Source organism: Pungitius pungitius, chromosome 17 (assembly GCF_949316345.1).
Source record: "Pungitius pungitius chromosome 17, fPunPun2.1, whole genome shotgun sequence".
NCBI lineage: Eukaryota > Metazoa > Chordata > Actinopteri > Perciformes > Gasterosteidae > Pungitius > Pungitius pungitius.
The window spans coordinates 3,755,111-3,777,291 of NC_084916.1; the positions used below are offsets into that span (position 1 = coordinate 3,755,111).

Genomic DNA, 22,181 nt, shown 5'->3' on the forward strand with positions numbered 1-22,181 from the left:
GAAGTATGTCCTGTGTAAAACATAGATGGACACTAAAGGAACCCAAATGAACACGTGGCAAATCCTCGGCTGCGTCCCAGGTCACCTTTGGTGCTGAATCCAAGCCTCCAGAAGCAGCTAAACAATGGTGCCTTTGAGGCCCAACAAGTTGATTAAAGTACGGGGAAATATTTGTTCTCTGTAGCCGATGATTCGACAATGTTTCCCTGCAGTTTGACCACCGCTGGATGTTTAGCTGTGATTAGGCCCATCACACAAGATTTGTTGTGCCCTGAAAACCCCAGTGAGCAATCGTCTATTAACACTTAAATACATTTTGTACGGTTGTATATCATTACTATAACTTCATGATCACATAATATAATAACCAGTTTCCTGACCTGGGACCTGCTGCCGTGTTTTTGTGCACAAGCTGTCTCCACCCAATCAGAATGTTCGGCTCGTCCTCATGTCTGCTCTTCCGTATATTTTTATGTGTTTTAATGGAAAATAAGAAGGTTATCAATATTCCTGTTAATGTTATTGCTGATGCGCCTGATAATAGTACAAACGGCCCGCCTATATGCTACACTTGCATACAGTTTTGTATCTTGCTCATCCGAACACTGTTTCTTCCTTTAAGGAGAATAAAGTTCCAAAAAATGTTTATGATGAAAAAAAAGAATATCTTTTGTCTGATTTCCTCGATTGCAATCCACACTGCGTGGAAGCGATGAGAATAGACAATGATGTAATGTTTAGTTGTTTGTTCCTTAGTAGCTGACTGATTGGAAAGCATTCGACAATCTGTGTGCTTTGAGGTGGAGGAAGTTGTGCATTTCATGTGTTTCAGTTTAATTTAAAACCTGGTTTTGAAGATGGCTTATCATCAGAGCTGCACTGCAGATCCTCTGCACGTCAGCAACCACCCAAGACCCTGGAACACAAAGACTGAACCCATGTATTAGTTAAGAGAATAAACACCACAACATGCAGGCAATTTACAATATTTTTTAAATAACCAAGTCAGGGTACAAAATAACGCGAAGAATATTTTTCACCAATAAATGAAATCGCTTTAGTGACGTAACACCATTACGTTATCAAATATAGTTCCTAAACAAGCCTAGGCAAGCCTTTACTTTTTTGAACCCCGCCCAAGCGGGACACTCCTCGCGTCTTACCAAGCACACATAAAAACTGAGGCGGGGTTTACGGTGGTTTAACCAATCACGGCTACTTTCACGAAGCACCTCCCACCAAAACAGTTCAATTTTAAATTCAAACGGCCGGAAACCGCGGATTGGAGACAACCTTTAAGAAAACTCAGCGTTAGTTAATTAAGGTAAATGTTTATATAACTCAAAGCGTATTGTTTCTTTAATTTCTCGTTTAAGTATTTGCGAAGACGACATTTCCCGTGGTTTAACGTAGTTAGCTATTGACCTTTTATGCAAAAGGGAGCGGGAAGCAGCTAACGTTAAATCAAATGAACGAACTAACGTGAGCAACAACACGATCGTCGGTTTTACGGCTAACGGCAATCTAGTCGAAGCTAATTCAAGCCTCCCGATGTTTTAGCTTAAATATCGTTGTCTTCCGGCTTGGAAATGACTGCCCTATTATTAGTATTTCATAAATACATATTTGTCACGTAATGTTGCAACGTGTTGTTCAAACAACTATCTCATTTCCAATGTGATCGTAATGTATGGCCTGTGAAGTTAACCCTCATTAACCTGAGCTCAAACCACCAGCCAACGTCAAGTTAGTTCTTAAGTTAAAAAGCATAAAGTTAATGTATGGATTGTTTCCTCTAACATCAACACATACCAAGAGAAAATATGGTCTCTCACAAGGCTTTATACAGCTGGAGTTGCATGGGGAATGTATTTGTGTGTGTGTGCACAAAGATCTTCTCATTTCTAATGACTCGGTAGGGGTTGCTATGGAAGCCAAGGAGGGTGTGTGTCTATGTGTGTATACTACAGCATAAATACGTGTCTTTTCAGTAGAGATGTGGTTGAATCTGCTCCTCCAGCAGGCTTGTTCCCAGCAGACGGTTTGGCTTGTTGTAGCAGTGTAAACATAGGTGTGCATTGATGAATAAATGGTCCCATTGTCTTTAGTGTGAGACAATTGCAGCACCCTGGCCATTGGTCGTGTTACCATTGTGCTTACCTGTGCTTAGTACACACTTTATTTATGTCTAGCAGAGACACATCTGAGGGCTCCTATAGTGTGCGCTGCTCCATTAACAAAAAACAACAAATGATAACAGCTGTGATGAAGAAGTATCCCCAGCCCCCTGATGAGGCCGTAAAGCTTAGCAGTCCGCCACCATGAAGGTCATGAGATTTTACTGATTGAATTTAAGGTGCATCTGGAGGATCTGCAAAAAGTTGTAACTATGTGTTGAAAATCGACACATATTTCAGATTGTCCTGATTGACATGAGAAGTATACGCTTGATGTATCTTTCTGTGATGGTCTTTGGATCATAGTTTTCCTCTTTACCCCCTCATCAGAAGATGTCCCGCCTGCCAGTCAGTGCAAGCAAGAGGGTCCTTCTGACGAGCAGCAGCAGCTCCGACAATGGACAAGACATGCCTCCTGCTCAGGTTCGTACTGAGACCCTCAAAGTCGTGGTGTCCGTCACTTTTCGTGTCAACGAGTTGTAGGTCAAAACACAGCAGTACACTGGTAACCGTTATGCACGATGGGTGTGCTAGAATAATTCGATTCTTGTTTTAGCACCAAAGTTTGATGGTGGTGCGTCTTGTATTTGCAGAAGAAGATTCGCAAGAACCCCGAGCCTGTCAAGCCACATGCAGCAGCTACAATCATCAGCGGCAGGCGGCCTCCTGTTGCAGCAACCAGGGCTCCCATTTGTAAGTTAGCTGACTTTTGGAGTCAGTGTTTTTTTTTTTTTTTTTGCAACGTTTGAAGACTGTATGACATCATCAAGGTTATTTTCTTGTATTTGACAAAAAGTCCCACTTTGTCCCCCACACAGCGAGGCCAGTCCGCGGTGTGGGAGCCGCCACCGTGGCTGTTGGTCCTTCCAGAGGTAAGTTGAGCTGTCTGCAGGGTGATGGGGGACATTGAATTGTGTCGTCACAAATAACGTGTAGAGGGCGTTGGATCCATCCTGAGCACAGGGTGTTATCGGTGAATGGTTTTGACATGGTTATTTGATGTGTTTTTGTTCCATCAGGTGTCCTGAAACAATCGATAGCTTCAACAGCACCAAAGGGGGTCAACGTGAAACCAACGGCTGCACCCACAGCCCCCAAAACAGGTGAATGGACCCTTCCCCCTCGTTCCTAAGGGAAGGTTGTCAAATAAAGTTAATAGAGCAATGAGCTACGTGCTTCCAGGTAAATTAAAAGCATGGTTTGAGCTGGAAGGAGAATTTTTCTGTTGCACATTTCAAATCTAATCACTATTTAGTAAACGGTTGGATAAGGAGAACATTTGCTTACCCAAAATACAATTTTAAAAAAAAGTAAGTAAACCAAGCAAAGGTTTAGAATTATTACATTACATGTCATTTAGCTGACGCTTTTATCCAAAGCGACTTACAATAAGTGCATTTCCACATAGAGACACAAACTCAGAAGAACAAGTAACAAGAAAGTACAATTTTGTCAAATAAGCCGTTTCAAAACATGTTATAGAAAAGTGCCATTATAAGTACAATTTAAGTGCTACGATTTGTTAGTGCTACGGTTTGCTAGTGTTTTAGTCAAGGTAGAGTCTAAAGAGGTGTGTCTTGAGTTTTCGACAGAAGATGTAGAGGCTCTCTGCAGTCCTGATGTCATCAGAGAGCCTCATTCCACCATCTGGGAGCCAGGACAGCAAAGAGTCGCGATCTCGCCGAGTGTCAATCAATCGTATATTTAGAAGAGGCCTTTCCTCCAGCAGACACAGGGTTACTTTGCTCAACTGAAGCTTTGGCAATGAGCATTATAGCAGGACAGAGGAAATGGATTTCAGTCATATGATCATTTCCACCTGGGCTGCTCTTACTGTCACATGACAACATGTGTGTAGGAAAGCAAACTGGGACTCGGATTGAACCGTCACACCCGCCTCTTATGCCCTTTGTGTGCAGGTGCAGGCGGGGGCTCCAAGCGCCACGCATGGGACTTCAAGGGCAAGGTCAGCGACATGGAGGGTAAGATCAAAAACTACCAGACCAAGGTCAAGACGACCAACCAGGAGAACGAGGAGCTGAGGAGCACGATGGCCCAGACCCAGTCGAGAGTGTCTGAGATGGAAAATAAGCTTGAGAAGCAGAAGAGGCAGATCAGGTACTGAGGAGCATTCCATGTGTTAAGAGAGGAAAGAATGACTGGCGACATCACAGGGTTTCTCTGACGCCGCTGGACGCCCCCCCCCGTCTTCTCTGTGCTTTCAGTGAGTACGAGGCGGAGCTGCAGGCGTTGTCCGGTGTGCGGGATGAGCTGGAGATGGTGTCCAGTGACAAGTGCACTCTTGAAAAGGAGCTTTCCAGTTTGGAGAGCAAATACAAGGTCATGGAGACTCTGCGGGACAGCCAGGAGACCGAGCTGCAAACGCTCAAGGTATGAAGTCTGCTGCTGCTGGAGGAGCGGCTAACGCGTCACCACGCCACGTCTGACGCGCGCTTTCCTCTCCAGATGAAGCTGTCGGTCCAGGAGTCGACCATGGCCCGCCTCCAGGCGGCCCTCAGAGACTCTGAGGAGGAGGTCCGCTCCCTCAAGGACACTGTGGTCCAGCAGAAGGACGAGCTTCATGCCGGGGAGATGGAGCGCAGGCAGCTCCACAACACCATCCAGGAGCTCAAGGCAAGTTGGAACACGGCGTTGCGGTCTGATCACAGCCGCTGGCGGCGCGGTTTTCTTACTGGGGGGGCATCTGCTTTTTGGTTTTAATTTCTTTGCGATTCTTTTCGCTTGGTTGTGGATTGTTGTCGCCCTGCCCAATGACTGACGCGACTCGTTTGTCCATGTCCCATCCCTTGCAGGGTAACATCAGGGTCTTTTGCAGGGTGCGCCCTCTGGTGGAGGGAGGCCTCAGCAAGCACATTCAGCTCTCAGCCAGCGACAACAAGACGATAACGCTGGCCAAGACCGAGGAGGTGAGAATCCTCGCTGCAGAGGTTCTGTGACGTCATCGCCGTCTTACTATAAGAAATAGTTGTAATGAATTGGATTAACATCAGCAACATGTTGTCTCTGCTCTCTTGAACTCACATCAAAGAAGCGGTGGCAGAAATGTTGATGTATTGCTTTGAGTTGTTTGTGCATAAATTCTCCCACAAATCTTAATTCCACCTTTCCCGCTTTTTAGTCTCACACAGGCAAAGCTGCTGACACTCACAAGAATTACAACTTCAGTTTTGACCGAGTGTTTGGCCCCCAGTCTTTGCAACAAGAGGTAAAAATGCATTAAAATGCACATTACATATCATCCACATTAGTTGTCATGTTTTTGAAGTAGGACATTCACAGTGATTTCTGTCAACGCGCTCCCAGGTGTTCGAAGAGATCTCGCTGCTGGTTCAGTCCGCACTGGACGGCTACAACGTCTGCTGCTTCGCTTATGGCCAGACGGGCAGCGGGAAGACCTACACCATGGAGGGGGACGAGCACGACGAGTCCCGGGGGGTCATTCCCAGAGCCGTGAAGCAAATCTTCAGAGCGGCAGAGAAGCTGGGGGCGCAGGGCTGGGAGGTCAGTGTGTGATGTCAGGCACGTGAACACGTACGGGGCAGCAGGTCACAGCATTCCACACGAACTGTAGTCTGTATCATCTCCCATCTGCATCTTCTTGAACCTGCCGTCTCTTCACTTTAGGAGAGACTTGGCAGCACCTTTCTGGTTTACACATCCGGGCATAAAGCAGCAGTCATGCAGACGCCTGCACTGCTTACTCAGCACGACTAAAATTCATTCGGATACTAAAGTAGACAAAACAATGTGACAAGACGGATGCACAGAGATGGGCTGAGCTCCTTTCACTCTGCGTGTATGTGGAGGAGATGCAGACCAATGACAGATGGGAAACATTTCTATTAAATGTCATAATCGTCTCTGTGGTCATCTCAGTTCACCTTCACGGCGAGCTTTGTGGAAATTTACAACGAGGGCCTGCGGGACCTGCTTTACTCTGGCAAGGCCAGCAAGAGGCCCGAGCACGAGATCCGAAAGTCCGCCAACAACGAGGTGACCATCACCAACCTCACATACGAACGGGTCTGCAACGAGGATCAGGTACGCCCGGCTTAAGTCATGTGACCACTCAGCCACGTGATTGGCATTAATAATCTGTAAACCAGTATGAGTGACACATCGGCTCACTATATATTATGTTATTTCTACACCTGCCAGGTTCTCCACCTCATCATGTTGGCCAATCAGAATCGCTCCACGGCTCAGACAAGCCAGAACGACCGCTCCTCCCGCTCCCACTCGGTGTTCCAGCTGGACATTGAGGGAGTGAACGTTGGCAGGGATGTCAAGTGCAAGTGTGCGTATCGTCCCACCGATTACACCAGTATCCTAAATATGCTAACACTTGTGCATTTAGAATACATCTCTGTGGTTAGAATAGATGTGTGGATCACGTGTGCTTGTTTTATAATCAGAGTTCTACATTTACTTTTTCGTTAAACCTGCATATGTTGGATTCATGTGTGTGTTTAGCCACTCTGTGCATGGTGGACTTGGCCGGCAGCGAGCGCATGCTGAAGAGTCAGTCTCAGGGGGAGCGCTTTAAGGAGATGACCGCCATCAACGGCTCCCTGTCCAACCTCGGCATCGTCATCACCGCGCTGGCCAACAAGGTCCGTACGCACAGCGCTGAGCTCCCGCAGGCTGCAACGGCTGCTCCTTGACGTCTTCATTTTGTTTGTGTTCCAGGAGAGCTACGTTCCCTACAGGAACTCCAAGCTGACCTACCTGCTGCAGGGCTGCCTGGGAGGCAACAGCAAAACGTGAGTTAGCCCCCAGAATAGTGGTGGAGGCCATCAGATGCTGTCATGTTGGTGTCACTTGGGTTCCAGTCGTTTGGGTTTAGTCATTTTATTCTAATGACTTTGTTTGTGTTGTCATCCCAGCCTGATGTTTGTGAACATCGCTCCAGAGACGGACAGCTTCGGAGAAACGCTGAACTCCTTGAGGTTTGCAAGCAAGGTGAGTGGCATCGGTGGTGGCTCTAAAACATGACACGGGTACATTGATCACATGATGTCAAACTGTGGATCTAATGATCTGCAACATAAAGCCACGTTTAGGACAAAGCTCTTTTTAATATCAATTAAGTAAAGTAGGTCCTGGCTTAATGAAACATCTAGCTAATGTTAAACAGTAAAAAAAAAAGTCCCACAGCTTATTTGTTATTGTATTCAGACTATTTGTGACAAAATGACACGTGGAATGCTTCTCGCACTCCCTGACTGTCAGTTACATAATTTTCTGCGGGTGGTTTTTGACACAAGCTGTGGGTTTACTCTCCTTACAGGTCAACGACTGCGTGATTGGAACTGCAAGTGCCAACAGGAAGTAGAGTAGAAAGGTTAAGGCGGTTCTTACTATTTTTACCTTTTTATTAATGATCACAACGGTTTGCCACACTACGGTGCTGAATCACTCAGGCAGGGCTCACTCTCACCTTCTGAACAAATACGAAATGGAGACGGCAAACCACTTACACTTGTGAATACAAGCGGCCCCGCAGTCCGAACCGAGCCGGACAACGTGTGCCGTTTGTAGTTAGTAGCGTTGTTTTGGGGAGGTTTGCTCTCAGATGTCCAGCGCTCTGCTGACCTGTGGGGGCAGTGATCTCTCACAGAGGCGTTGGGGATGATGGAGAAATGATGAACGAGCAACCAGCCACTTGCTTGACCGCTGCAGTGACCACACTTCTGATTAAAATTCTTTTAAGTACCGGGTAAAACACAAACCATCAACAATTTTGAATGGTTATTGTAATAAAGTTTTCATTCTTTTAGGTCACATTATAATTAAGCTTACTTGTTGTATAGCATGTTGATTCTTAAAGATACTGTTTGGCAACCATACTGAGCCCTGTGCAAACCCAAAATCCTGCTTTATAATCTCAGGACTTTCCTTGGTGATCATTAATTCTGGCTTTAACTATTTAATCAAGAGGATGTGTACATAGGCATGTGTTTAGTTTGTTGGTCTTTTTAAATACATATATGGCTCTCAAGGGTCCTTTTATTCATGTCATTGTCTAGTTGACCTTTTCATTTCCATTGGACAAAAGTGCATCAATATTCACATTTTTTTCCAATTTATATATTTTTTGTGTAACTTGGACAATAGTTGCAAATAAATGCAGTGTGCTTTAACAAATACGGTCACTTGTTTTTCTTGACTTCCTGGCCCAGTTTCTTCTGTTCTTTATTCCTCTGTTTATCTTGTGAGTTTTTCCAATGCCTTCGGATTCCATTTTATATACACAGAAGCCTCATTGGGCTTTATTTTAGTGAAGGAGTCCCATCAGTCACGGAACAAACTACAATTAATGTGTCATCCATTAACGCTTCTAGTTTTTTGACAGCTTTTTATATATTCAAAGTACTTAAGTATGTATAACAAAAGATAAATGAGGTAAATGGATTGTTTTCTAACGTGTGAGTTTTCTTCTATGAGGTATTTTAATAAAAATGTCTTATTTCAAACGAAACCTCCGGTTTGCACTGAGCATTACAATGCGTGATGACGCGGTTGTTTATCTCGTGTGGTTTTCTGTCGGCTGAAGTCTGTCCCGCCCGTCTGGGATCCTTTAAAGGCGACGCGCGCGCTGTCTGCCGCCGCGCGAGACGTCACACGCGAGGAACGTTTCCCAAAGATGGTCCCCAAACTCCCGGGCCTGGATGAGCTGGCGGCACACACGGCCACCGTCCGCCCGGTACCACACGGTTCTTCACAAGGCTCCGGTGGAAACTAACACGGTGAGTTTCGTGCGTGGCGGTCGATGGGTCTTTGTTCTCGCCTGAGCTAACTAGCATGCTAACGTCACATCTGTTCACACGTCACGTGACTCTGAGAGCAGAGGACACCTGCGGAGCTCTGGTGTTCCCACGGCTCGCCTTTCGGGGATTCAACTGAAGTCAGCTTGCACTCCAGCTGTTGAGCCCCCCTCCACGCCCCGCACGTGCTAATAACACAACGACAAGGTGGAGCGAGAATGTTCTGTCACGAGCGCGATTCCCCCCAGAACTCATGACGTGATGCGTTTGTGGTCTCTGTAGTCTGACATCACTGTTCGTCTGAGCTCTGCACGGCTGTCAGCGTGCAATCAGTGTAAGTGAGTGCGTGGGCAGCCTACCGTGACCTGCACGGGGTGGATATTAACACGCACTACGTGCACGAAGCGGAGCTCGGGGGGAGAGGAGCAGACAGAGATCACACACACACCAGTCACAAGGTTACTGGTTTTCAGTTCCTCACATATTTTCCAGTGGGAATAACCCACAGTGCATTTAGTCGCGTTTCTGGCCAATCGAGTCAACCGCTGCTTTGATTAGAGGCTGTGCCCTAAAGATGAAGAATACAGATGTGATCACAGCCTTTACTGTTAGCGATAGAGATTTAGAAATCGCAAGAAATGTTTACTAATCAATGGTCATATTTCAATTCTTCAGGTTGCCTCTAACGGGGTACATTGTCTCACCTGAAACACTTTACTTATCGACATATCTGGAATTCCATGTGTCGCTGATCCAACCGTGGTGCCGTTGATTTGCATTACTGAAGGGTGTTACTAGTATTTTGTCCATCCCGTTTATGTTAGAGGTTAGAGTATAGACTCGTGCAAAGCACTTACCAGGGCAGTCATGTGACACTTAAACTTGTAATTGTTCCATACCTACCATACCAGCCTGACTAAATCTAAAAGCATACTTGAGTCATGAAAGTCTTCCTCTCCCCTAGATGCCGTTCCCCTCCATGGAAGTGGGCAGCAGCTCGGCTCCCAGCGACACATCTGGCTCGGTGGTGCAGGTGTGCTTCCCCGGGGTTCAGGCCTCGGTGCTGGACAGCCTGAACCGGCAGAGAGAGGACGGCCGGCTGTGTGACCTCTCCATCCACGTCCAGGGACAAGTGTTCAAAGCCCACCGCTGCGTCCTGGCCGCCTCCTCGCCCTACTTCCATGACCAGGTGGGAGCATAGTGCACTACACACACATACAAGACATACACATACAGCACATACGTACAAGCTCATGCATCTCTGATCACATCCACCTCACAAAGTATCCCTTCAAAATCACATGTAGCTACGTATTTAAACGCCTGTGTGTATATCCTGTGTGGGAGAAGGTGTTTTAAGTTGTAGGACACAGCCTATAAGACATGGGGGACATGATAATGGACGATTGCGGATACAACCACGCGGGGTATTGTGTTGTAAACTACCAGGGCCGGCGCTAGCCATTTGGGTGCCCTAAGCACAAATGCTTGGTGGTGCCCCCCCCCAACCAACGAACCAACCAACCACCACCACCACCAAAGGAATAACAACCATTCAGAATCTTAGTTAGGTCTTAGTTAGGTTCTCTTTATTCCCCAAATAACTTCTAAACATAAATAATTTACATAAACAAACATGAAAAGAAATTTTTATATATATATATATATATATATATATAAGATAAAATAAATTATAATTACCAAATACCACCACAATTACTAAAAACACAGATTTGGAACTGAACATTGTAAATGCAGAAAGTATTCAAGTATATAACCGTGTAAGTAATAATGTGCACATTTCTTCAGTAAGTACAAATAATAAATAATAAAGTGCAAACTGCACAGAAGAATTTACTTTACCATCTCTATAAAAGAGACCATTCTGCTATCCGATAGAACAATATTACAAACATTTTCACTACCATCAGTTGTCAAAGGCCCTACAGAGGCACACTGCATTTCCTAGCTGCAAAATAAGCTCTCAGGTCATCATATGACAGTTTCTGAGCCACGTCCCCATTGATGCTGACAGCCAGACCACTTAAACGTTCCTGCCCCATTGATGAGCGCAGGTACGTTTTGATTAGTTTGTGCTTTGAAAAGCTTCGCTCAGCAGAGGCAACTGTGACAGTGAGAGTCAGTGCAATACGAAGCAATCCATAGATTGGGATATGCCTCTTGAAGCCGATTGTTATGCAAAAACGTAAATGATAACATAAAAAACAAATGATAACAGAAACGGTAACGGTAACAGAAACTTGGGGCGGCCCGCGGAGGAGTACCGAATACGACCCACCGGCGGTCCGTGCGGACATTATGAGGCGAGTACATGTGGGCAGCCGGCCGCCCGGTGACCGCTAGTAACGGTCCTCACGAGACAAAGTTTGGGGACCCCTGATTTAAAACATCGTCTTAGCTGAGAGCGACGCGCGAGCATCATCCCGCTGTCTCTTTTTTCCGCCCCCGACTCTTGACGCCTTTTCGAAGCCGTTTCAAAGCTGTCATTTGAGATTTGAGGCATAATGGAACAAACCACTGGGAGGTGGGGGGAGGGGGGGCCGCACAGGAGGTTCCCCTTTTTCTCCACTAATTTGGTCTAGGCCTATTACTTTTTGACTTTGTATTGATTTTGCATATTAGCATGCTTTAGACATATTTTATTTGTTATTTATACTAGTAGCCTACTGTGATGATTTTTCACGTCCCAGATTTTTTGGTGCCCCCCCAGGCACTTGGTGCCCTACGCGCAGCGCGTGATGTGCGTGTGCGGAGCGCCGGCACTGTAAACTACTGAGAGAGTGAACCAGATTTAAACCTCTTAAACCGCGTTTAGTTTAGTAAGCCCAGCTGTTGCAATGAAAGGACTCTCTAGCTGATCTGGAGGCGGTGAGAGAGAAGCATCAGTCACCATCCCTCCCCGTGCGTTGGGTGTCCACCATGATGAGATGGAGGGAGTGGGGACGAGAGGCCCGAAGCACAAACTATTCATGAATGGATCACTGTATTATTTTGACGTATCCGCTTCTGCCACCAGGTGCTGCTGAAGAACATGTCCACCGTCTCCATCCCGGCAGTGATGGACCCGCTGGCGTTTGAGAGCGTGCTGAGCTGCGCCTACACCGGGCAGCTCTGCATGCTGCGCGAGGACATCGTCAACTACCTGACGGTGGGGAGCGTCCTGCAGATGTGGCACATCGTGGACAAATGCACCGAGCTGCTGAAGGAGGGCCGGGCTGCAGCAGGGGGAGGGGGCGCAGGAGGAGGAGGAGGCGGAGTGCAGGATGGAGCAAATGTCAGAGGAGGCGGGGTCTCGGCCAGCGACGGGGTGGCAGGCGGCGGCGATGGGGCTGGCGGTGGTCAAGCCCAGGTGGAGGGGTCCAACGAGCCCCAGCGGGCCCCCCAACCTCCCAGCAGGCCCTCAGTCAGCGAGAGCCAGTCCCCCAGCAGCACCAACTACTTCAGCCCCAGGGACGGGAGCGGCTTCGGGGGAGGCGGGGCGGCCGCAGCCGGGGCTTCGGTGGACGGGGGCGGGGCCAGCACCACCCCCCGCTACTGCACCCGGTCGGGAGGAGAGGAAGCCTTCCTCATTGAGGAGGAGGAGGAGGAGGATGTGGAGGAGGATGTGGAGGAGGAGGTGTTGTTCCACCAAAGGAAGAGAGGAAGAGGAGTCGGAGGCAGCAGCAGCAGCAGGAGGAGGAAGAAAATGAGCTCTGCACCAGAGCAGGAGGTGGGGGTCAGCGACAGCTTTGGAGTGTCCTCTTATCAGGTGACTAATCTCAAAAACTCTTACTTTGAAACAAAGAACTTCCTGTGCTTTTAATAACCGATCATCATCATTATTAATAATGAACTTTCTCAGTCACAAAGCAACGGTTTTATAAAAGTATATTATGCATTATTTAGACAGCGGTCAGTCACTATTATGAACAAATATTACAAAGAAGAAACTTAATTAAGACAGGAACTCTGTTCAAACAGGAGGAATATTATGTCCTAAACATCCAGAAAGTAGAGTTGCTATATATCATTCCTCATGATTTCATTCAGTTTCCTTTTTAGGTTTTCCATCCGTTGAACAGGAAAGAAACTGTAGGTTCATGTGCACTAATGTGCATCGTAGCCGAGCTGCTTTTTGTAGACTACAAACCCGTGACTAACTCGGATCTCCACTGAAAGGATGGAGAGGACTCCGCCCTGCCTCTGCAGAAGCGCCCTGCCTACAGCCAGCCCAGCATCATGCCCCGGAAACAGTGGGTGGTGGTGAAAACGGAACGCGCGGAGGACGACGACGACCTCATCGTGGTGTCGGGGGGGGAGGAGGGAGGGGAGGACGAGGAGGAGGAGGAGGATGATGAGCGGGAGATGGAGCTGGCCAGGGAGAGGGAGAGAAGCGACTTCAACATCTCCAACGTCCGCAGCCTCTCGGCTGATCTGGGGGGCCGAGCAGAGAGCGACATGGACTCACAGGTGAATATGGATATTATTATTAGTCACAATGATTACGTCCACTTGTTATATATTGTCCTACAGAAACCATGTCATCTGAACCAGTGGGATGTGCAGCATACAGTGCTGTGAAAAAGTATGACCCGAAATCAGTTAAATAGAAGCTGTCAGAAAAACTTGAGCTAAAAAGTTCAAAGAGGTTCAATAACAGATGAGATTCTGCTTAACCACAAAACCCTGAAGGACAACTTCCAGTTTGTGACCTCAAGCTCAAGAGACTTTGGTTCTGCAGCAGGAAAACGATCCCAAACCCCCACAAGGTCCACCTCTGAATGCCTCAGAAGAAGCTTGATGATGCTTGTTAGAGAGCAATCACTTTTACACAATTTTTTTCCCTCAATAAATTAAATCATTGCTAAAAGACTGCTTTTTGTATTTATTCGGCTTATCTTTGTCAAATATTAAAATTACTTGATGACCGCAAAACATTTAAGTGCAGCAGAAAAATCAGAATAAGACTTAAAAGTACCTGCAGCATGCGTCCATCAGTGTCTCTGTCTGTCTCCAGGTGGACTACTGCCAGTCCTCAGAGGACTACCTGAAGTTTGAAGGCAGCTTGATGGAGCAGACGTTGGCTCACCTTCATGACGGCGCGGCGGGTCAGAGCGCCAGCCGCGCCGCCTCAGCGCTGCTGGGCCAGGTCCAGTCGGCGGCCTCGGCCCGGGCCCAGCTCTTCCCCCTGGACATGCAGGGGAACCAGATCCTCCTCTACAGCCAGGCCCTGGACGCCGCCGCCGCCGCCGGGCCCCCCCCCGGCATGGCCGGCGGCGTGATGGGAGGAGCCCCCTTCAAAGGTCCCGGCCTGGAGCACGGTGCGGTCCACCTGTCGGCGCAGGGCGCCTTGGGGGCCGACGGCGTGGACGGTGGGGGGGCAGGGGGCGGCGGCGGCGCCGTGGGCGGCGCCGGGGGTCCAGGGAAAGTGTTCATGTGCCACTGTGGCAAGACCTTCACCCACAAGAGCATGAGGGACCGCCACATCAACATGCACCTGGACCTGAGGCCCTTCCACTGCCCCGTCTGCGCCAAGAAGTTCAAGATGAAGCACCACCTGACGGAGCACATGAAGACGCACACGGGCCTCAAGCCGTACGACTGCCTCGGCTGCGGCAAGAAGTTCATGTGGCGCGACAGCTTCATGCGCCACCGCTCGCACTGCGAGAGGCGCGGCGACGGCGAGGGGGGGAGACGAGGAGCCGGGGGGGAGGAAGGGCCCGATTTGATCGGCTCCTCTCACCTCCTCCTGTCTGGGGGCGAGGGGGGGCACGGCGGTATCCTGAGAGGAGGAGGAGGAGGGGGACAGGAGGATGAAGAAGAAGAAGATGAAGAAGGAGGAGGAATGTCTTCATCTTCTCCACATCGCTCCGGCGGAAGTAGCAGCAGAAACATAAGCATCAATATGGCCGCCGCGGGGTCGCAGCTGGGCGCCGTCTCCCAGAGCGCCGGCCAGGGATCGGGGATGTTCGGCCTTGGGCTGGGCCGAGGTGTGTGTGACGAGGACGTGTGTGAGGTCGGCGCCGAGGACGGCAGCGTGACTTAAACGGCGGGTGAGGTCCCTTCGAACCGCCCTGTGCACACAGGAAGTGTGTACATTGTGTGTTAGAGAGGGAGGGGGTGCGACGCTTAACAAAGTTAAACACAATTCTTTTGTTTGCCTCCGGAAAGTGACCTCATCAAAGAATGGACCTTTTGTCTCAAAGTATATTTTTTTTGGAGGGGGGGGGCTTATGGAAGAATGCCTTAATGAGAGGGAGCCCAAAACGAAGTGACTCTCATAATCATTGTCGTTTCCCCCCCCACCCCCCCGCCCCCCCCTCAAGGAGAGAAGCCTCCCGTTGCTTTTTACTTCAGCTTTCGTGTTGTCCAGAGTTCTCGTCTGTTGAAGTATATTATTACTGTAAATACATATGAATATACATACATGTGGTTTTCACTCCTTAGGTCTGGACCAAGCTGCAGCTTGTAACGCTGATTTGAAGGTGTTCCTCAAAGAAGGTCCTGGGCTCTGGTGAAAGGGACGTTTGTCTCATCTCCGCTTCACACCGCCTGTGTTCGTGAGCGTCTCATTCTGTCCACAGCACAAACATCCTGGACAGTTTTAAATGTTGGGCATTTAGTGCGATTCTTCCTAATAAACCCTGGTCCATCCTTTCCTCCTCTTATCGGAGATCACGGGGCAGCAAGCCCAGCAGGTTGACCATGACTTCCCTTTCACCAGCAACACGTCCAAGCCCATTCTGGGGCATCCCAAAGCGGTACCAGGGTCCCTCCAGCGTGTCCTGGGTCTCCTACCTGTTGGGTGTGAATGGACACCCTGCAGGGGGGGGCATGCAGGGGGCATCCTAGTCAGATGCCCCAACCGCCTCAGCCGACTGCATTCGACTGGAAGGAGTAGCGCCTCCTGGTGTCTGAGTTTCTTACCTGAGGAAGTGTTGTAATGGAGTGTGAGCCCTTACAATATTATTTAAAATATTAATACCAAAAAAACTATAAAATAATTGTTGTGACTTAATATATGTGCATCGCAATAATAAGGTGATAATGTGCCCAGCACTAATAAATATATGGTTGTAACACCTCAAAGCTGGACCTCCCACAGCAAACCTACAATGGACTATTTATTATTGTTTATGTTGAAGATCACAGTTCTACTCTGTGGTTACAGAAGTACACCAGTAAATACAAATCCTACTGATTGTACCCACTCAAAGGTATCACACTACAGATGTACCTTCTGCTTTTGATTCTGTATCAAAACAGAGTATATTAGAATATGTATAATATACACTCACCGGCCACTTTATTAGGTACACCTGTCCAACTGCTCGTTAACACTTAATTTCTAAGCAGCCAATCACATGGCGGCAACTCAGTGCATTTAGGCATGTAGACATTGTCAAGACAATCTCCTGCAGTTCAAACCGAGCATCAGTATGGGGAAGAAAGGTGATTTGAGTGACTTTGAACGTGGCATGATTGTTGGTGCCAGAAGGGCTGGTCTGAGTATTTCAGAAACTGCTAATCTACTGGGATTTTCACGCACAACCATCTCTAGGGTTTACAGAGAATGGTCCGAAAAAGAAAAAACATCCAGTGAGCGGCAGTTCTGTGGGCGGAAATGCCTTGTTGATGCCAGAGGTCAGAGGAGAATGGCCAGACTGGTTTGAGCTGATAGAAGGGCAACAGTTACTCAAATAACCACCCGTTACAACCAAGGTGGGCATAAGAGCATCTCTGAACGCACAGTACGTCGAACTTTGAGGCAGATGGGCTACAGCAGCAGAAGACCACACCGGGTGCCACTCCTTTCAGCTAAGAACAGGATACTGAGGCTACAATTTGCACAAGCTCATCGAAATTGGACAATAGAAGATTGGAAAAACGTTGCCTGGTCTGATGAGTCTCGATTTCTGCTGCGACATTCGGATGGTAGGGTCAGAATTTGGCGTCTACAACATGAAAGCATGGATCCATCCTGCCTTGTATCAACGGTTCAGGCTGGTGGTGGTGGTGTCATGGTGTGGGGAATATTTTCTTGGCACTCTTTGGGCCCCTTGGTACCAATTGAGCATCATTGCAACGCCACAGCCTACCTGAGTATTGTTGCTGACCATGTCCATCCCTTTATGACCACAATGTACCCAACTTCTGATGGCTACTTTCAGCAGGATAATGCGCCATGTCATAAAGCTGGAATCATCTCAGACTGGTTTCTTGAACATGACAATGAGTTCGCTGTACTCAAATGGCCTCCACAATCACCAGATCTCAATCCAATAGAGCATCTTTGGGATGTGGTGGAACGGGAGATTCGCATCATGGATGTGCAGCCGACAAATCTGCGGCAACTGTGTGATGCCATCATGTCAATATGGACCAAACTCCCTGAGGAATGCTTCCAGCACCTTGTTGAATCTATGCCACGAAGAATTGAGGCAGTTCTGAAGGCAAAAGGGGGTCCAACCCGTTACTTGCATGGGGTACCTAATAAAGTGGCCGGTGAGTGTATATTTCCAGTGTTGCTTAAATTATGTGATACTCCAAGGGATGTGCTGCTCGTTCAAATCCAACTTAAATGTAGTTTCAGCCCATTCAAAAATATATACATATATTTATAAATACCTACGCCATCATCATCGTGATCAAACCTTTCATAAAGGTGTGTCCTCGTGTGTCCGTGTGATAACTGTGATTATGCATGGTTTCATCTGCAGGGGTTCAGTGACCAGTGTTTCCTCCCTCACTGCTCCGGGGGGGGGGGGGGGAGGTTCCCGTCCCAAAGGAGAGGCTTTCTACTCACTGGAGATAAATAATCAGTAAAACCTCAACATGTGGTCCATGTAGTGTCCATCCAAACCCCAAGAGCTACTTGAGACAATCCCTAAATGGGAACGTTTGTCAAAAACAGTCTACAAAGGCCGAACCAAAGAGAGTGACTCTTTAGGGGCCCCTAGGACGTCAGTGTGGTCAGTGTGTCACACCAGTCTCAGCATCGACGTCCACGTTGGAGACGGGCGGAGCGCTCACTGCTGCTGCTGAAAACACGACGGGGCTGGTAGAATTATTTTTGTACATTCCACAAACGTGTTGTGATTGACGTAAAATGGCGATGAGACACTTTGATGTGGATCCCGAGCGGTACTAATAATGTAATGAACTACAGTCCATCCATCTTTACCTCTGCCCTGTATCAAAGTAATGAATAATAAATCATTTGGTGCAAGGTGTTGAATGGGTCTTTAATCTCAGTTCAAGCTTAAAAAAGCAGTTTATTTTGGTTAAGTCCAACGTCGTAATAGTTTGTTTGCTTTCAAAGGGGAGGACCAGAGTGATTTGTGTGCTTTCAAGGAATGTAGAGAGTTTGAGGATGACGTCCCCCCCACGTAAATCTAAATAAAGGCCACGAGATAAGAGAGAGAGAGAAGAGGACGAGACAATGACTTCTAACCAACCCAGAACCAGGATAAACTCCTAAATCAGACTATGTTTTAACCAATAAGAGCCGACTACGCCCCCCATGATGGAAAATGTATACGACCTGGTGGATTTCTTTGTCCGTGGTTATTGAGTGGAAGCATTGACAGTAGTCGCCGTATTGTGAAAGCTCATTAAAACCACTTTATTATAACTCAACACTCGTGTTTTGGTCCCAGCCTCAAGGTTTCTCAACATGACATGATCCATTAAAGGCTCTCAGGCGATAGATGATGTGTAGAGGACGTGTGTGTGTGTGAAACAAAGGGCTCTACAGAAAGAAGACAAATATATTTTATACTGAGCTGACAAGATAAAGTATTCCATTCTGTAGAGAGAATATATATGAACAGGTGTTTATTGGCACAAAGGTGGCTGGAGACTAGTTCTTATTGGCGAACCACATTTCAATCAACTGTGATCACAAAGAGCCAAAGAAGCACAATCATTTCAGCAGTGGACCTCAAAAGGTCTTCATCAGCGTGACGGATCGACCACTCATCCCATAAAAAGTCCTCCTGGCACAGAAAACACACAGAATGAGCTGTGAATCAAAGTGCCTGATAGTCTGTGAGAGAAGGGAGTCACTGTACCAGTCACTTCCACGCTGGCTCCTGTGATGTATCCAGAGTCATCCGAGGCCAGAAAGGCACAAACATCTGCCACCTCTGGAGGACAAAGAGGAGGCTCTAAATCAACACGTGCTAAAGGTGTTTCAGAAGGTCATACCCTCGCGCTCACTGACCTGCAGGCTCCCCCATTCTCCCCAGAGGCACCAAGAGCTCCATCTGACAGAACACAGTGCACGTGTGAGGAGGACGCAGTCAGGGTTTATGTCACATGATCAGCTCCAGCACGGTCACCTGCTCACATTGACTCAGGCAGAAGGTGCCACTTTGGTTCATTGTGGTCTGAAGACCACCACTAAAGACGACAATGTTGTCAACGATTCATTCAATACAACAACAACTGGTCTCTACACACACATTTATTTACTGTATTATAGGCTGTAAGAAGAGCGTTGCCATGTTGCCTTCGTGGCTTTAATAATAAATCTGTGTTTGGAACATCGTGAGCTTTAAATGGCCTCACTTGAAAGGCTAGAAGTGTGAGTGGAACGTGTGTGTGTGTGTGTGTGTGTGTGTTTTGTACCTTGCTAATAACCCTCTCTGGAACTTTATCCGTCATCGGAGTCGATATGAAACCTGGCAGCACACAATTGCACCGAATCCCGAACCTGCAGGAGAAGACGGGGACGAGCAGATGATCGAGGATTCTTCTCCTCTTCGTCCTGTAACCGTGACCAGCGGCTGCATCGGACTCCTCTCACCTGCTGAGCTCTTTGGCAGCCGTCCTGGTCAATCCCTCCACGCCGGCTTTAGAGGCCGAGTAATTAGCCTGTCCGATGTTCCCCACCTGGACACAGGAGGAGACAGCTCAAAGCACGCAGCAGACCAGGGCTTCCAGACCTACTTCAGCATCTACAGGGTTTACAACAAACAATTAGGAAAAGTAAAGGAAACATTCCTGTCATGAAAAACTACTACAACTATTCACTGCATCTCCTGTTGGGTTTAACCACTTCATTTGGTCCCATTGGACTCCACTGAAGAGAAGCTCTCAGTCAACTGGAGTCCAGGATGAAGACCCTGCTGACCTCGTCACACTTGTAGTTCTGCCTTTGTGGAGACAGACTTTAAAGTTTCAAACAGAGACCTTTCCCACGATGCTGCCCACGGTGACGATGGATCCTTTGGGTGCTCCACAGGCCACCAGAGCCTGAGCCACAGCCTGAAGGACCAGGAACGAACCCTGGAGACGCAGGAGGAGAGAGACGACTGGTTGAATCACATCACTGCTCTTCATCCAAAACACAGAAAGAGGGAGACTCATTAATATAATTATAGGACTACATGTTATTTCCAAATCGAATCAGATGGATTGTTGTTCCTGCTGCAGTTATTTCATTTATTACTAAAGTTCCTGTTGAAGATGCTGAAAGAACGACGCCTGCACGTTCCCATGGCGCTGATTAACCCTCAGCACGGGTTACCATGGTGATCCATCCCAGGCTGACGCCCAGGGTTGAGCTGAAGGGAGCTGATGGCTGTCGTGGCTGCCTACCTTCAGGTTGACCAGGAGCACTTTGTCGAAGTGCTCCTCCTCCATGTTGAGCAGGAAGTCGTCCTGGGTGATGCCCGCCGCGTTCACGCACACCGAGGGAGGCTGAAAGAACCGCGTCTGCAGAGGGAGAGGACGACATTCACCGTCAGCGGAGAGGGACGAAGAAGGAGTTCACGAGCCGAAACGATGGTTGGAGTCACTCCGATGCTCCGTCCGCACCACCCGCCTGCACGCTCGTGAGCAGCTTCTTCACGCTCTCCTTTGACGACACGTCCACCGCCGCCGCCATGTGACCCTGTCCTCTGAGGTCCCCGGGCAGCCTCCCGACGGTCTCCATGGCCGACTCGTGGCTGATGTCGGCGACCACCACGGAGGCGCCTTCTGAGGCCAGGCGCTGACACACCGCCCGTCCAATCCCACTGCCTCCTCCTGTATTAACGATTGTGAAACGGTAAGCAGAGTCACAAAGGGAATCTCTATAGGAAGATTGGAATCCTGGGACACTAATATATTTTCCACCATGTTATTGACGAACCCCAGGTCCAATCCAAAAAAAGCTATATTAACCTATTGCAGGTGAAATTGGTAATATTCCGACGCGTCAGAGGCAGAAGAGGAAATCAGTGGTTTTATCCATTTAAAGTCCTGATTTCGGTACTACTTTTGGCATCCGTGGTTAAGAGCTTAAACTAACCCCAAAGCCCCCAGCTGATCCAGAGTCAGTAGGAATACTTCTACAAGGTCTCCCGAGAATTGAGGATAACGCGTAAAAGCCCCGCTCCATGGATCCCGCAGAGAGACGCGTGGCCACACGGAAACCTACCAGTGACCAGGGCCAACCTTGACATGAGCCTAGTGGAGGCCGCCATGACAGCTGTGTGGTTAAGTGAGGGGCGGGAGAGTCAACACCACAGCGGCGACAGGACCGGGACCGGACAGCTCAAAGCTGCGGAGAAGAGCGGCCTGGCAGCCCGTCCGCAGCGGAGAGACGCCTCGGTCAGGACCAGGTGACGGATGTAAGAAGAGAAGTGGACACAGTGTCCGAGAAGCTGCCCCATTGATACAGAAGAAAGTTACTCATTAGCGCATTAAGCAAAACAATTTGACTTCCTGGTATCAACTTACCCGGATGTTCCCCATCCGCGTCCAGGGCCCCCTGGAGCATGCGCATTAATTCAATTCATTTTATTTTGTATAGCCCAAAATCGCAAATTACAAATTTGCCTCAGAGGGCTTTACAGTCTGTACACATGCAACATCCTCTGTCCCGAAACCCTCACATCGGCACAGGAAAAACTCCCCAAAATATGAAAAAAACCCTTCAATGGGGAAAAAAGGGAAGAAACATTAGGGAGAACGTCAGAGGAGGGATCCCTCTCCCGGGATGGACAGACTGCAATGGATGTCATGTGTACAGAATCAACAATGTAAAAGATGTACAATACATTCAATTTCTCTAACTGAAATGATACAAGTAATTGCAAGTAGCAGAAGAGGTGTACGGCAGGACCACTGCAGGGACAACCTCCATCAGATAGAACCACCATCCACAGAGGCTTCTGTGGGGAGGGAGAGCAGAAAGATGTTGGTTTTTGATGACAGTAATATGAAT

At 48.2% G+C, this 22,181-nt stretch overlaps 3 protein-coding genes across 6 annotated transcripts; 2 read left to right on the forward strand and 1 right to left on the reverse strand.

Annotated features, from left to right (window-relative positions):
• Positions 1–1,222: 1,222 nt before the first annotated feature.
• Positions 1,223–8,345, forward strand: kifc1 (kinesin family member C1). The gene is made up of 17 exons (XM_037475121.2): positions 1,223–1,324; positions 2,508–2,600; positions 2,771–2,870; positions 2,996–3,049; positions 3,197–3,280; positions 4,097–4,295; positions 4,403–4,568; positions 4,644–4,811; positions 4,991–5,104; positions 5,317–5,403; positions 5,502–5,699; positions 6,075–6,239; positions 6,357–6,495; positions 6,672–6,811; positions 6,888–6,961; positions 7,085–7,160; positions 7,489–8,345. Exons 2-17 carry the CDS (start codon positions 2,511–2,513, stop codon positions 7,531–7,533), a joined length of 1,899 nt encoding a protein of 632 aa, XP_037331018.2. The 5' UTR covers positions 1,223–1,324; positions 2,508–2,510; the 3' UTR covers positions 7,534–8,345.
• A 422-nt stretch (positions 8,346–8,767) lies between these two features.
• On the forward strand, positions 8,768–16,742 carry zbtb22b (zinc finger and BTB domain containing 22b). The gene is made up of 5 exons (XM_037474553.2): positions 8,768–8,947; positions 9,930–10,154; positions 12,003–12,734; positions 13,145–13,435; positions 13,983–16,742. Exons 1-5 carry the CDS (start codon positions 8,870–8,872, stop codon positions 15,009–15,011), a joined length of 2,355 nt encoding a protein of 784 aa, XP_037330450.2. The 5' UTR covers positions 8,768–8,869; the 3' UTR covers positions 15,012–16,742.
• Positions 16,743–18,787: 2,045 nt separating this feature from the next.
• hsd17b8 (hydroxysteroid (17-beta) dehydrogenase 8) lies at positions 18,788–21,756 on the reverse strand. 4 transcript variants are annotated; one of them, XM_037474555.2, is made up of 10 exons: positions 21,695–21,756; positions 21,393–21,618; positions 20,796–20,998; positions 20,570–20,686; positions 20,162–20,257; positions 19,776–19,861; positions 19,598–19,682; positions 19,191–19,233; positions 19,039–19,113; positions 18,788–18,963 (listed from the first exon to the last, which is right to left on the reverse strand). In XM_037474555.2, the coding sequence occupies exons 2-10, from the start codon at positions 21,436–21,438 to the stop codon at positions 18,944–18,946; spliced, it is 771 nt and encodes a 256-aa protein (XP_037330452.1). In that variant the 5' UTR covers positions 21,439–21,618; positions 21,695–21,756; the 3' UTR covers positions 18,788–18,943. The 4 variants fall into 4 exon arrangements, with proteins under 4 accessions (XP_037330452.1, XP_037330451.1, XP_037330453.1 ...); XM_037474554.2 differs by lacking the exon at positions 21,695–21,756 and having other exon boundaries at positions 21,393–21,688; XM_037474556.2 differs by lacking the exons at positions 21,393–21,618; positions 21,695–21,756 and adding an exon at positions 21,137–21,378.
• Between the last annotated feature and the right edge of the window lie 425 nt (positions 21,757–22,181).